This window comes from Aotus nancymaae, unplaced genomic scaffold (genome assembly GCF_030222135.1).
Source record: "Aotus nancymaae isolate 86718 unplaced genomic scaffold, 86718_ANA_hifiasm-v0.15.2.pri h1tg000028l, whole genome shotgun sequence".
In the NCBI taxonomy this organism is placed as follows: domain Eukaryota; kingdom Metazoa; phylum Chordata; class Mammalia; order Primates; family Aotidae; genus Aotus; species Aotus nancymaae.
Window position 1 is genome coordinate 7621011 of NW_026988441.1, and position 15343 is coordinate 7636353.

The following is a 15343-nucleotide window of genomic DNA, read 5'->3' on the forward strand; positions in this document are numbered from 1 at the left end:
CCTTTGTGTGGAAAGCTGCTGAGGTCAGAGCAAGAGTTCTTGCGAGACGTTACAAGGCCACCATGGTTCTAAGAGGTGTGGAGTGCCTTGGCCCCTCTTTTTGCTTGGTTGCCCCGGCTGCGTGTAACCTGTGCATTCTCCCTCTGTTTAGACCTGGGCCTAGGCGCGCTGAAGGCTAGAGAGGCTGATGACGGAGGAAGGGCCACCTCGGGGAGTGCCAGGAAAGGAAAGCGGCAGCACAGTTCCCCTCAACACCCGCTTCTGGACTGCAGCCTGTGCGGGAAGCTGTTCAGCAGTGCCAGCGCTCTGAGCAAGCACTACCTGACGCACAGCCAGGAGAGGAAGCACGTCTGCAAAATCTGCAGCAAGGCCTTTAAGCGCCAGGACCACCTGTACGTAGGAGTCGGGTCAGAAACACGTCTGCTCAGGGGCTGGGTGTGGGGACGTGTTCCTGAGTCTTCTTCCTATCCTCCCAGATCAACCTGCCTTGTCCTCTGTTAGGTTTTCCAGACATATATAACCTCTGCTCAGCTGCAGCCACGTTTTTTTTTTTTTTTTTGAGACAAAGACTCACTCTGTCACCCAGGCTGAAGTGCAGCGCAATCTCCGCTCACTGCAACCTCTGCCTCCCAGGTTCAAGCACTTCTCCTGCCTCAGCCTCCTGAGTAGCTGGGATTACAGGTGCCCGCAACCATGCCCAGCTAATTTTTGTATTATTTTTAGTAGAGACAGGGTTTCACCATGTTGGCCAGGCTGGTCTTCAACTCCTGACCTCAAGTGATCCACCTGCCTCGGCCTCCCAAAGTGCTGGATTACAGGCATGAGCCACCGCACCCAGCCCACTGCGTTCTTCTCACATGGGAGTTGCTCCAACAGATCACTCTTCCCAGCCCCTAAATTCACACCTGTGAGGAAGCCGCTGCTCCTGTTTGCAGAAGGGCCCCTTGTGGGTTAAAAACGCCTAACGGTTGGCTCCTGAGGCAATTGTGTCATGGGAGGAGTTGGGCTAACTTTATAGAGCCATGTCCTGAGTCTCTGGTAGGTGTCTGAGGAAAACAGATCTGCATTCCGCGTGTGTTCAGATAGCATGAGAAACGAAAGATGAAATGCCGGCTTCCAGAACGTGGCAATGGAGCATTAACCCTTGTTTTTTCTTTTTTAAAAAACTCATTCTGTTCCTTTTACACTTTGACTTAAAAAGTATCAGGAGCAAAATTTCCTTTTTTTTTTTTTTTTTGAGATAGTTTCACTTTTTCACCCACGCCGGAGTGCAGTGGTGTGATCGCAGCTGACTGCAGCTCTGCCTCCCAGGTTTAAGCGATTCTCCTGCCTCAGCCTCTGAGTAGCTGGCACTGCAGGCATGCAGTACCACACCCGGCTAATTTTTGTATTTTTAGTAGAGATGGGGTTTCACCATGTTGGCCAGGGGTCTAGAGCTCTTGGCCTCAAGTGGTCCACCCACCTCAGCCTCCCAAAGTGCTGGGATGACAGGCATGAGCCACTGCTTCATGTCTTGGAAATGAAAAGCTCATCTTGCCTGTGGAGGAAGAAAAGACAGACTTTTTTCAAACCAGGACACCTGCAAGTGAGAGACGAAAATACCGTGCATTCTTACTGGGCCCCTCCCTTTCACAGGGGGCTTTGACTAATCCATCTTTCATCGTATCCTCTCACCCACACCCACCCCAGGAAAAGGAGCTGATTTGCTCATGTCACAAGTTGGTAACAGCTGGGGTAGAACTTAGGTCTCCTGACTCCGTCTCTGTTGCTTCCCTCAGACAGAGGCCAAGGGTGAGCTTTTGGGGAAAGACTCTATGGTGTCCTCCACATTGACTAGGATTGTCCAGAGTAGGACTGTGGGGGGTCCAGAGGGTGAGGCACTCCTCTGCTTATGTTTATAATGTGTTCATGCAGAGGTAGGTGTGATAGAATACATATTTACATGCATTTCTGTTTGCAGAGACTATAGGCACATTTGGCTGTTTGACTCTATAAAGTTTCAATGGATTGGGCCTCTGTAAATTGGCTCTTTTGCTGTGGGAGGTTCCAGGTAGCATCTTCTTAGGGGTCTCCTACGGTAAGGCACAGACTCCTTTGTTAAAGGAAGGATCGTCCCCAAGTTAGCATCTCCTCCAGTCTATTCTGCAGAATTCCGGTTCTCAGGAATGCTTTTAGGGGCTTTTTGAAAATAAAACCAAAAACAGTTCTCTGGGCAAATAAGTTTGAGAGACACTGAAAGTTAAACAGGTCTCTCTCTGTGTGGCTTTTAAAATAATTTGCTACTGTGCGCCGGGTGCAGTGGCTCACGCCTGTAATCCCAGCATTTTGGGAGGCTGAGGTGGGCAGATCACTTGAGGTCAGGAGTTCAAGACCAGCCTGGCCAACATAGCGAAACCCTGTCTCTACTAAAAATACAAAAATTAGCTGGGTGTGGTGGTACGAACCTGTAGTCCTAGCTACTCAAGAGGCTGAGACACAAGTATCTCTTGAACCTGGGAGGTGGAGGTTGCAGTGAGCTGAGATCATGCCACTGCACTCCAGCCTGGGCAACAGAGCAAGCCTCCATCTCAAAAACAAAAAATTATCTAATTAATTAATTAAATTTGCTGTTGTGCATTGTGAACTTCCAAGGAATGAATGGTGTTTTTTCAAAACTTATTGTTCAGCTGTGCTCAAAGGCCTTCAGGAGCAACTCTGGAGCCTTGTGTCTTCCTTGGGAACCCACTCTGGCAAAGTCTAATCTGGCCTCAGTGGATTTTTTAATCATTTTTTAAAATTTTATTTATTTATTTGTTTTTATTGAGATAGAGTCTTGCTCTGTTGCCCAGGCTGGAGTGCAGTGGCGTGATCTTGGCTCACTGCATCCTTCACCTTCTGGGTTCAAGTGATTCTTCTGCCTCAACCTCCCCAGTAGCTGGGATTACAGGCATGTGCTACCACACCCAGCTAATTTTTTGTATTTTTGGTGGACAGGTTTTATCATGTTGGTCAGGCTGGTCTCAAACTCCTGATCTCAGGTGATCCACCCGCCTCAGCCTCCCAAAGTACTGGGGTTACAGGCGTGAGCCACTGAGCCCCACTGGATTTTTTTTTACTTTTCTGTAAGGGGTTTGCTTAAAGGTGAGGGAGAGGAGCTCTCCTGCCAGTTGGCTTTGACAGAAGCAGGGTTTGCCGGGTGGTCTTTCCTCGTGGGGGCTGAGTACAATTTCTGCATTGTGGTGCAACTGCCCCACAGACTCTTGGGGCCGCCGGGGTCCTACGCAGAAAGCACGGTCCCAGGCGACCCGCTGACACCTCTGCTTGTGTCTGGCTCCAGGACCGGGCACATGCTCACCCACCAGAAGACAAAGCCCTTCATGTGCATCGAGCAGGGCTGCAGCAAGAGCTACTGTGACTACCGCTCTCTGCGCCGGCACTACGAGGTCCAGCACAGCCTGTGCGTCTTGAAGGAAGCCCCCCCGGAGGAGGAGGCCTGCGGGGACTCCCCCCACGCCCACAAGTCTGCTGGCCAGCCGCCCCCCAGCAGTCTGCGGTCCCTGGTGCCCCCGGAGGCCAGGTCCCCCGGCTCCCTCCTGCCCCACCGGGACCTCCTGCGCCGCATCATGAGCAGCATCGTCCACCAGAAGACCCCTTCTCCTGGCCCTGCCCCGGCGGGGGCTTCAGACAGTGGAGGGAGGAACACGGCCTGTCCCTATCCCACCTCATCAGGGTCTTCCTCCTGCACCCCAGCCGACCCCGCCACGGCCCCTGCAGAGCTGGACACCGAGCTTCCGGAGGAGCCTCGCCTACTGCAGAAGGAGCCGGCCACTGACGTGTTCACTGCCCCTAATACCAGGGCCGCTGAGAACTGCACCCTCGACCCGCTGGAGCCAGATCCTGCGCTGCTTCAGGCCCTGTCCACCGCAGAGGGCTGGCCAGAGGGCGGTTCCGTGCCCGCCTGCCTACCTCTCTTCCGAGGCCAGACCAGTTCCCAGTCATCAAGCCACGGCTTCCAGTGGCTCCGGAACCTGCCAGGCTGCCCCAAAAGCAAAGGCAACAACGTGTTTGTTGTCCACAAGTCCCCCGCCGTGCTGTCACTGGAAGGCTCCGAGTCTGGCCCGGGGCCCAGCAGCGCCACCCCCTCGGAGGAACCCCTGCCTGGCCCCAGTGGCTGCCTGGAGGATGCGCTGCCCTTCTCTCCCACCCTCCCGAAGACCTCTGGGGAGGCCCCGAGCGACCCAAGGCCTGCCAGCGGGGAAGATGACCCCTGGGCCCCCAAGAAGAGCAAGTTTGACTGCGACTCCGTCCTGTGCCAGAACCCCGGGGAGCCCGACCTCCTGGAGGCCCAGAAGCCAAGGGGGCTCCCGGCGGATGCCATGCCACTCTTGCGCCAGCTCTTCCTGAAGTCGCAGGAGCCTCTGATGAGCCATGAGCAGATGCAGGTGTTGCAGATGATCACCAAGTCCCAGCGGATCTTCTCCCACGCCCGGGTGACAGCAGCCTCCTCCCAGCTCCCCGCGCCCGAGGGCAAGCCGGCCGCTCTGAAGCCGCTGCAGGGGCCATGGCCGCAGCAGCCCCATCCACTGACTCCTGCTGTGGACTCTGTCCACACTGGCCCTGGAAACCCGGAGGCAGAGGGCTCCCCAGCCCGCAGGAGGAAAACCACCTCCGGGGTTCCCAGAGAGGCCTCCCCCGGCAGCACGAGACGAGACGCAAAGTGGGGACTGAAAGTGGCCCCGGTTCCAACGCCCCTTGTAGTGCCATCTCTGGACCCCTCCAGGAATCCAGAAATCTCTTCTCTGGCCAAGCACTTGCGATCCTTGAAAGGGACCTTGGACCTGGGGGACATCTTCTCCTCCACAGGCCAACGGCAGATCCAGTTAGGTGGGGAGGAGCCACCGGGAGCCCCGCTGCCCAGGAAGCAGGCCCTTGCCGAGAATGGCACAGCATCAGGGACCACGAAAGGTGAGAAGGGCCCAGCCAGCTCCCGGGGCGGAAGCTACCGGCTCCTGGGCAACCCCAGGGCCCAGCGATTCTCCGGCTTCCGGAAGGAGAAGGTGAAGATGGATATGTGCTGTGCGGCTTCTCCAAGCCAGGTAGCCATGGCCTCCTTCTCGTCGGCCGGGCCTCCCTCAGATCCCTCCCAAGACTCCACGTCCAAGCTGACAATATTCAGCAGAATCCAGGTACCAGCTCTCTCTCTCATGTGGCCTAACCAGAGTGGAGTGAGTTTCCTCTGCATTTGTTAGTTGTCCAGGCATTTTATTTCATTGAAGCGAATCCCTAGATGCAATTTTACAGAGGAAGAAATTCGAGAAATTGTGGTTTCCCCCACTAAAAAAAAAAAAAAAAAAAAAAAAGACCAGAATGAGGCCAGGTGAGGTGGCTTACACCTGTAATCCCAGCCCTTTGGGAGGCTGAACTCGGAAGACACCTTGAGCTCAGGTGTTTAAGACCAGCCTGGACAACATGGCAAAACCCCATCTCTACCAAAATTTTAAAAAATTAGCTGGGCACGGTGGTGCATACCTGTGGTCCCAGCTACTAGGGAGGCTGAGGTGGGAGAATCGCTTGAACCTGGGAGGTGGAGGTTTCACTGAACTGAGATTGCGCCACTGCACTCCAGCCTGAGCGAAAGAGTGAGACCCTGTCTCAAAAATAATGATAATAATAAATGAGGATATTCCAGAGTTGTTCGAAACACTTTTATCTCACTAAGCCTTTTTTGCTTGTTTTTTTTCCTCTCATTTCCCTTTGGATTTGCCTTTTTAGATGCTTCAGAGGATATGAAGGTAGATGCCCTCCTTCTTTTAAATATTCCTGCTTAAAATGGCCATATGTTTTCTGATTGTGCGTCATGGTTTCCACAAGCACAAGTGGGTACCTACTGCGTACCCCGCACTTCAGCACATTGATAATCATGCACAGGTTCCTCCAGACACTATGCTTGGAGGGCCTGGTCTGAAGAGCTCAGTCAGGACTCCAGACTCCAGGTCTTGCCTGGGCAACATGGCAAAACACCATCTCTACCAAAATTTTAAACAATTAGCTGGGCATGGTGGCACTCGCCTGTGGTCCCAGGTACTTGGGAGGCTGAGTAGCTTCCCGTTACACCAGAGCTGCCTTATTTTTGTTTTATTAACAGCTTTATTATTCAGGTGCTATAAAATGCACCATTTTATTTTTTTAGAGATGAGGGGGGTCTCACTATGTTTCCCAGCCTGGTCTTGAACCCCTGGGCTCAAGCGATCCTCTCATCTTGGCCTTCTAAATTGTTGGGATTACAGGCATGAGCCACCGTGCCCAGCCAAATACAACATTTTATTTTATTTTTAAAATTTATTTATTTATTTGAGATGGAGTCTCACTTTGTCATCCAGGCTTAAATGCAGTGGCGCAATCTCAGCTCACTGCAACCTCTGTCTCCTGGGTTCAAGCGATTCTCTGCCTCAGCCTCCTGAGTAGTTGGGATTACAGGTGCCCGCCACCACGTCTGGCTCATTTTTGTATTTTTAAGAGAGATGGGGTTTCACCATCTTGGCCAGGCTGGTCTTGAACTCCTGACCTTGTGATCCACCTGCCTCAGCCTCCCAAAGTGCTGGGATTACAGACATGAGCCACCTCACCCAGCGTGAATACACCATTTTAAAGCATAGCATTGAGTAATTTGTAGTATATTCAGAAGATTGTGCAGCCATCACCACTCTTTCCAGAACAGTTTTCATCTCCCCAAAAGGAACCCCACATTTCTTAGTTGTCACCCATAATCTCACCCTCCCCCCAGCCCCTGGTAGCCATGAGTCCCCTTTCTGTTTCTGTGGGTGTGTCTGTTCTGGATGTTGCATGTGAGTGGAATCATGCACTCTATGGCTTTCGTTTCTGGCTTCCTGCACTCGGTGTGACATTTTCCAGGCTCATCCAAGGGGTGGCAAGTGGCAGAGCTGCATTCCTTTCCATGGCTGAGTGATACTCTGTTGGATGGATAAGGCCGCATTTGATTTGCCTGTTCATCAGTGGATGGATGTTTGGGTTGTTTCCACTTTTTGGCTATTTTGAATATAGTGCTGCTGTGAATATTCACTCTGTACACATTTGGGTGGGGATTTGTGTTCTAGGAGTAGAATCGCCAGGTCTTACAGCAGCTCTCTGTTTTAGGTCTGAGGAACCACTAGGCTATTTTGCTGAGCAGCTGCACCATTTCATCTTCCCACCCCCAGAGTATGAGGGCTCCACATTCTCCACATCCTCACCAACACTTGTTATTGTCTGTGGTTCTTTTTCTTTTTTTTTTTTTCTGAGACAGAGTCTCACTCTGTCACCAGGTTGGAGTGCAGTGGTGCAATCTCGGCTCACTGCAACCTCTGCCTCCAGGGTTCAAGCGATTCTCTTGCCTCAGCCTCCCGGGTTTTTTGTTTTTTTAATTATAACTATCCTGGTGGGTATGAAGTGGTATCTCATTGTGGTTTGGGTTTGTATTTGCCTGTGGCTGCTGATGTTGAACGCCTTTCTGTGTGCTTATTGGCCATCTGTGTATCTTCCTAAAAGAAATATCTCTTCAGATCCTTGGCTTATTTTTTTAAAATCAAGTTACTATTTTTTGATTTCTCTGTATATTCTGGATACAAGCCCCTTATCTGACTCATGACTTGCAAATATTCTCTCATTTTGTGGGCTGTCTTTTCATTTTATTTATGGTACCATTTGCAGGACAAAAGTGTTTTTTTTTTTTTTTGAAACAAGGTCTTACTCTGTCACTCAGGCTGGAATGAAGTTGTGTGATCATGGCTCACTGCAACCTTGAACTGCTGGGCTCAAGTGATTCTCCCACCTCAGCCTCCTGTGTCACTGGGATCACAGGCCCAGGCCACTATGCCCAGCTAATTTTTGTATTTTTTGTAGAGATGGGGTTTGGTTTTGCCATGTTGCCCAGGATGGTCTCAAACTCCTGGACTGAAGCAATCCTCCCACTTCGGCTTCCCAAAGTCCTGGAATCACAGGCATGAGCCACGATGCCTGGCTAAAAGTCTTAAAGTTTGATGAAGTTGAATTTGTCTGTTTTGCTTTCATGTCTTAAGAAATCACTGTCTACTCCAAGGTCATGAAGATTTACTCCGATGTTTTCTTCTTCTTCTTTTTTTTTTTTTTGATGGAGTTTCTCTCTTGTTGCCCAGACTGGAGTGCAATGGCGCGATCTCGGCTCACTGCAACCTCCACCTCCTGGGTTCAAACAATTCTCCTGCCTCAGCCTCCCAAGTAGCTGGGAGTACAGGCGCGCACCACCACGCCCAGCTAATTTTTGTATTTTTAGTAGAGACAGGGTTTCACCTTGTTGACCAGGATGGTCTCGATCTCTTGACCTCGTGATCCACCCACCTCGGCCTCCCAAAGTGCTGGGATTATAGGCGTGAGCCACTGCGCCCAGCCTTCCGATGTTTTCTTCTAAGAGTCTATAATTTGAGCTCTCCTTGCCTCTTCATTTCTGATGTGTTGCTTCAGATGCATTTTCATCTTCAGGGTGGAAACATCTACAGGCTTCCCCATCCAGTGAAGGAAGAGAACGTGGCAGGTGGAGGGTAAGTTAAGAAGCCCCCCACCTCCTGCACGCACCCTGACAGGAGTCCTCTGGCTTTCCTGTGCTGGCCAGGAAAAGTGAGTGGGGAGGATGCTTTCAGTCTTAATGGGATTAGGGTACAGCCTCCATTTTTTAGAGTTTATCAAGTGTAGTCAAGCTGGGTGCAATGGCTCATGCCTGTGATCCCAGCACTTTGGGAGGCCGAGGCGGGCGGATCACTTGAGGTCGGGGTTCAAGACCAGCCTGGCCAACGTGGTGAAACTCTGTCTCTACTAAAAATACAAAAATTAGCCAGGTGTATTGGCACAAACCTGTAATCTTAGCTACTTGGGAGGCTGAGGCACGAAAATCACTTGAACCCAGGAGGCAGAGGTCACAGTGAGCCGAGATCATGCCACTACATTCCAGCCTGGGCAACAGAGCGAGACTCCCTCTCCAAAAAAAAAAAAAAGTAGTAGTCAGTGGATTGGAGTTATAGACAAAAAAGAAAGAAAACAAAAAATCAGCGATCAAAGGCAGAGTCCCAATCTCCCACTCTTTTGTCCTGCCATGTCTGCCCACAGTAGCCAGCACAACGGTGGTCCCACGGACTGGACAGAGCCGAGGAGCACTTACGTTTGCAAGAACTGCAGCCAGATGTTTTATACGGAGAAAGGGCTGAGCAGCCACATGTGTTTCCACAGCGACCAGTGGCCGTCACCTCGAGGGAAGCAGGAACCGCAGGTGAAGGGGCATGACCAGTGGCTTTGTGGTTACTGGGTTTCTGGCAGGCCTGTGGGGCGTCAACAAGACTAGTGTCATTTATCTCAGGATGGGGCCATCACTCTGGGTGGGGGGCCGGAGTCAAGCTATGTGGCTCTCCAGGGGCAGGCCACGCCCCAGACTCACTGCTGTTTTCTGTGGCAGCTTTTTTTTTTTTTTTTTTTTTTTTTTCTGAAGCAGCTCTTCCTTTCCCCACCTACCTATCTCTTAAAGAGCCATCTCTTCTCTCTGTGTTTAGGTGTTCGGCACAGAGTTTTGCAAGCCGCTAAGACAGGTGCTGAGGCCAGAAGGGGACGGGCACAGTCCCTCAGAACCCAAGAAGCCCTTGGACTCCACGGCTGCAGCCCCTTTGGTGGTCCCCCCATCGGTCCCCGGGGTTCCGGTGACCCGACACATAGGGAGCATGGCCATGGTGGGTGCTCGTCAGTCTGCCTCCTTCCTGCCACTGCGCCCCCTGCTGGGGGAAGCTGTAGGAAAGCTCAAACCAGACTCCAAGCCGGGCGCGGTGGCTCACACCTGTAATCCCAGCACTTTGGGAGGCTGAGGCGGGCAGATCGCCTGAGCTCAGGAGTTCAAAACCAGCCTGGGCAATATGGTGAAACCCCGTCTCTACTAAAAATACAAAAAAATTAGCCGGGCGTGGTGGTGGGCACCTGTAAACTCAGGTACTCAGGAGGCTGAGGCCCGAGAATCACTTGAACTCAGGAAGCCTCTGCAGTGAGCTGAGATCACACCACTGCACTGCAGCCTGGGCAACAGTGAGACTCTGTCTCAAAAAAAAGGAAAATCTTGATCCAGAAGAAGCTGGTTTGCACGTTAATTCAGTCATTCAGCATTCACTGAGCCCCTCTGTGCCAGGCGCCGTGCTGGGTGGTGCTGGGGACACAGATGTGACCACAATAGCCTGGGCCCTGCCTCCCAGGGCTCCCAGTCCAGTGGAAGAGACAGGCCTGTCCCAAGACCGTGATAACCCAGAGTAGGCAGGGCTGGGAGTAGAGGGAGCCCAGAGAGTTCCAGGGGGCTCCTGAACCAGCCTGAGGAGGTAAGGGAGGGCTTCCTGGAGGAGGTGGTATGGGAGCTGAGACCTGAAAGAGGAGGAGGAGTAGGGCTGTCAGAACAGAGGGATTCTGTGGAGGTGAGAGAGAGCGTGGTGAGTTATGAGTGATCGGTCTCAAAGGGCTTGTCTCTGCAGCCTGTACTGGAGGACCCCATCTGGAGAAGCTCCTGCTGGACTTGGAGACAGAGTCCATGGACCTGAAGGTTCTCTGAGTCAGTGGCTGCGTCATTTGGGTGGAGCAGCATTTCTTTCTTGTCAGTGTCACACTGTATCTTTAGGGATATCTCCCTATTTAAGGGCCAGTCATCTTAACGGTTGAGGCCATCCTCACACAGAGTCAGGGGCTCTCCTGGGGCATCCAGATCTTGGCCAGGCTCAGTACATCAGGTCTGGCCCAGGTGTGGCCGGCCTCCTTCGAGGAGGGCTCAGTGGGGGGGTGACCACGCCGGGCACGCATGTCCTGGTTTCCTCTCTCCGGCCAGTCTCCTTTTCCTGCTCTCATTCCATCCTGGAGACGGAGTGGTGCAGTAGGCAGCTTCAGGTGGCCACCTGTGGTTCTAAACTCTCTCCTTCTTCTTCAGGGACAAGAGAAAGATAGGGAGGAGCGAGACAGCAAGGAGAGCAGCCAGCAGAGGAAGCGGAAAAAGCGGCCCCCACCCAAGTCACTGTTTGTCCCCGCTCTGCCCTCCACGGCTGGGGAACCCGGCCCTGCAGGATGCCACCAGAGCCGCCTACGGTCACCCGTGTTCCTGGTGGACCACCTCCTGAAGGGCTTATTTCAGTGCTCCCCCTACACACCGCCCCCAATGCTCAGCCCCATCCGGGAGGGCTCTGGGCTATACTTCAACACCCTCTGTTCCATGTCCACTCAGGCCAGCCCAGACCAGCTCCTCAGCTCCATGCTCGGTGAGTGAGGCTGGGTACTCTGTGGTCCCGGGGTGGATCGCCTGTGGACCATGCCCACTCTCCCTTGTAGCCTGTGGTTCAGGGATTGTCTCCCACCCGGGTGTACCTAGTCTGAGGGACGCTTTGCTATTCAGACATGCCCCAGACTGATCTAATTGCCTTCTAGTGCTTAGAATTTTACAGTCAGAAAAAAAATGTAGAGGCCATTTAGCCTGACCATGCTTCTGCCTGTCCTTCTATGTCATTTTCTTTTTCCTTTTTTTTTTTTTTTTTTGAGACGGAGTCTCGCTCTGTCACCAGGCTGGAGTGCAGTGGCATGATCTCAGCTCACTTGCAACCTCCGCCTCCTGGGTTCAGGCAATTCTCCTGCCTCAGCCTCCCGAGTAGCTGGGACTACAGGTGTCTGCCAACACGCCTGGCTAATTTTTATATTTTTGGCCAGGATGGTCTCGAGCTCTTGACCTCGGGATCTGCCTGCCTCGGACTCCCAAAGTGCTGGGATTACAGGCATGAGCCACTGTGCCCGGCCCTGGGTGTTCAGTTCTATTGCATTGATCTGTGTGCTTATCCATATGCCAGTATCACACTGTTTTGATCACAGTAGTAGCTTGTAAGTTCTGGGGTTTTTTGGTGATTTTGAAGGGTTTTTGTTGTTGTTGTTATTTTTTTGAGACAGAGTCTCGCTCTGTTGCCCAGACTGGAGTACAGTGGCATGATCTTGGCTCACTGCAGCCTCTAACTCCTGAGTTCAAGCAGTCCTCCCACCTCAGCCTCCTGAGGTGCTGGGATTATAGGAGTGCACCACCATGCCAGGCTAATTTTTGTATTTTTAATAGAGATGGTGTTTCATTATGTTGGCCAGGCTGGTCTCAAACTCCTGACATCAGGTGATCTGTCCGCCTCAGCCTCTCAAAGTGCTGGGATTACAGGCGTGGCCACTGTGCCCGGCCTATTTCTTTAGATATTTCTTTCTGTGCCTTTCTCCTTTCCATCTGCTGCTCCTGTTACATGCAGTTGCTGTACTTAATGTATCCCACATTTCTCTGAGGCTCTCTTTATTTCGCTTCATTCCTTTTCTCTTTGTTCTTCAGATTCCATAGTCTCTACCGCTCTGTCTTCAAGTTGACTGACTGTTTTCTTCCTGCCAACTCAAACCTATTGAGCCCCATTTTGGTTATTTTACTTTTTTTTTCTCAACAGCTTCACTTGCCAATATTTTGCTTTCTAACCCCAGAATTCCCATTTGGTTCTCTCTTTTTAATAATTTCAATATCTTAATGATATTCTGTCTATGATGAGAAATTGTCGTTATGTCTTCCTTTACTTCTTTAAGCATGGGAGCTGAGGGAGAGGCCGCCTGGGCTGCACCTACCTGGATTAGAACCCTCGGAGCTGGGAGCTGGCTGAGTGAAGGAGCAGGTCACAGCTCAGATGCAGCAGCCTCTTGTTGTTCTTATCAATATTTCGTTGATTTTTTATTTTTTATTTTTTTGAGATGGAATCTCACTGTGTTGCCCAGGCTAGAGTGCACTGCTACAATCTCGGCTCACCGCAACCTCCGCTTCCTGAGTTCAAACAATTCTCCTGCCTCAGCCTCCCAAGTAGCTGGGATTACAGGCACCCGCCACCATACCCAGCCAATTTTTGTATTTTTAGTAGAGATGGGATTTTGCCATGTTGGCCAGGCTAGTCTTGAACTCCTGACCTCAAGTGACCTGCCCACCTCAGCATCCCAACGTGCTGAGATTACAGACGTGAGCCGCTGCGCCTGGCCTAGTTGATATTTTTTAAATATTTGAAAATGAATGATTCTTTTAAAATGAATATTTCTCCAAGTGCTGAATGACCTTAGGACAATTTCTGGAGACTTTAGCATGTTGTTTTTGTATATACGTATACTTGTCATGAGTTCATTTGTTTGCTGAGTTCCTCCCTACCTTTTCAGAAACGCTACCCTCTCCCATGGGATCCTAAAGAGCCTGCTTTCAGCTGCATCCACACAGGCAGGCAAAGGGCCCTGTGGGTTACCTGCTGTCAGTCTTCTTGAGCCTTTTCACTCTTGTGTTTCTAGATCAAGTGGATGGGTCTTTTGGCATCTGTGTGCTGAAGGATGACACCAAGACCAGCATTGAGCCGTAAGTTGGGTCCTTTCCAGTGAAGCTGCTTTTTACCCCACCTTGAGTTTTAGGGTTCATTTTCCCAAGGGTTCCTTCTTCCCATGGGGGGTTCAGGTTTACCCACAAAGGCTCCCTAGGTGTGAAGCCGAAGATTTTTCCAAGTATCTGTGGGAAGATCCCCAATATTCCTCCTAGAAGTTCAGCTATATATATGGTTGGGTGCATGGGGACAGAATGCCCTGGGCCTTGGGGTTCTGGTAGAATAGATGATGGCACAGAGTGAGGCGTGAGCGTGCCTGGGGGATGCGGCTGGATGCCTGTGGTGTGGATATAGACACGTGCTGGCTGTCAGCTTGCACCTCCCCTGCCTTGACCCTGAGAGAGAAACGTGGCAGTGAGGAAAGCAGAGGAAGGGAGGAAGTGTCCCTGCAGAAGTTTCTGAGATGCCTGCGTGCATCTGTCGGGGATAGGACATACCTGATGCACCTGCGAGACAGCAGAGGGCTTCCATGGAGCAGGCTGTGGCCTGAGAGCAGGGCGCACAGAGCGTCTCCATTTCACTCCCCACCTCAGTCACATTTGGACGTCTCCCATATCTGTGCATGTGGCCTCATTTCAGACACATCAATATAGGAAGCCGGTTTCAGGCAGAGATCCCGGAGCTCCAGGAGAGATCCCTGGCTGGAATTGACGAGCATGTAGCTTCTCTGGTCTGGAAGCCATGGGGAGATATGATGACCAACCCAGAGACACAGGATAGAGGTGGCTGAGGCTTTGAGGCTAAGTTCCTAAGGGCCCTTTTTCCCCCTCCATTTCCAGGGAGTTTTTACTCCTGGGTCCCAAACTCCTGACCACTAGGTACAAGAAGCAGTGTCCCTGGGTGTGGGAGGGAGCTGACCCTCGGCCAGCGTTGCTTCTTCCATGCTGCCTTCTCCCTCCCCTACCTCTTGTGTCACATGGTAGCTGGTCAGGCCATCCAGAACGGGTGTCGGGGACAGGGTTCTGCTCTTCCTCCTCATCCGTCCCTTTCCCCGGCCTGCCCTCGGTGGAGAGGCAGCAGAGAGAAGGGGAAGGCACCCTCTCTGTGCCATCTGTCGGGAAGGGTTCCTCCCTGGCACCTGCTGACTCCCATGTGCGTCCTCTTCCTCATGCCCTTTTTGGAAACAGTGACTGAGCTCTGCAACGTGGCATGCTCCAGCGTGATGCCGGGAGGGGGCACCAACCTGGAGCTCGCTCTGCACTGCCTGCACGAGGCCCAGGGTGACGTTCAGGTGAGGCACAGCCAGGGGACCCTCCCTGCTTTCCTGGGGCCCGGGGTCCCAGGTGCATGCGACCTGTCATCTGCTTGGGGGTTCAGAGCAGATGGAAGCTGGAAGAAGACCACCCATCCTCTTCCCCAGCGGCTTTGGGATTGCAGTGGTCCTTATGCACTGACTGTAGGGGAATGCTAAGACACGGGCCCAATTCATAGCTACTTGTCCGGGGCAACAACCAAGCGCAGGGGCTCCTCTGAGATCACAGGGGCACTGGAGAAGGGAAGCCCCGGAGACCAGCTCAGGACCCACATTCATCTACTTCATTCCTTGGGCTTTAGTTTTCGATTGAACACTCACATATACAAACCTCTGATGCAACATAAATGGCTCTACCTACTCCAAAGACCCTCCTCACAATTCTGGGTGTTAAAAAGTAAATCAAAAGTCTAACTGTGAAGAGTGGGAGAGGCAGGGCCACATAGCCTGTGTTATCTAAGAGCTAACAGTCATGTCATGGTCTTGCTTTTCACCAAGCTGAGAGGCAGTGTCTGGCATATAGCAGGTCCTCAGCAGAGTGGCAGTACATATTTATTGGGTACCTGCTGGGTGTCTATACTGTAGGCACTAGAGCCAGGGTTGGCTGAGGGGCTCCATGCTAGCTTTAATGCTCTGTTGTCTCTGTCTTGAAATTCTT

General features: G+C 52.0%; 1 protein-coding gene across 1 annotated transcript in view; it reads left to right on the plus strand.

The window, feature by feature from the left end:
• ZNF541 (zinc finger protein 541) overlaps window positions 1-15343 on the plus strand; it is a 37749-nt gene that overhangs the window by 13761 nt on the left and 8645 nt on the right. The window contains exons 5-13 of the mRNA XM_064381114.1: window positions 152-392; window positions 3317-5165; window positions 8494-8552; window positions 9115-9274; window positions 9552-9725; window positions 10952-11276; window positions 13348-13411; window positions 14013-14155; window positions 14561-14664. Coding sequence (XP_064237184.1) covers window positions 152-392; window positions 3317-5165; window positions 8494-8552; window positions 9115-9274; window positions 9552-9725; window positions 10952-11276; window positions 13348-13411; window positions 14013-14155; window positions 14561-14664 — 3119 coding nt within the window. The remainder of the gene's footprint in view (window positions 1-151; window positions 393-3316; window positions 5166-8493; window positions 8553-9114; window positions 9275-9551; window positions 9726-10951; window positions 11277-13347; window positions 13412-14012; window positions 14156-14560; window positions 14665-15343) is intronic.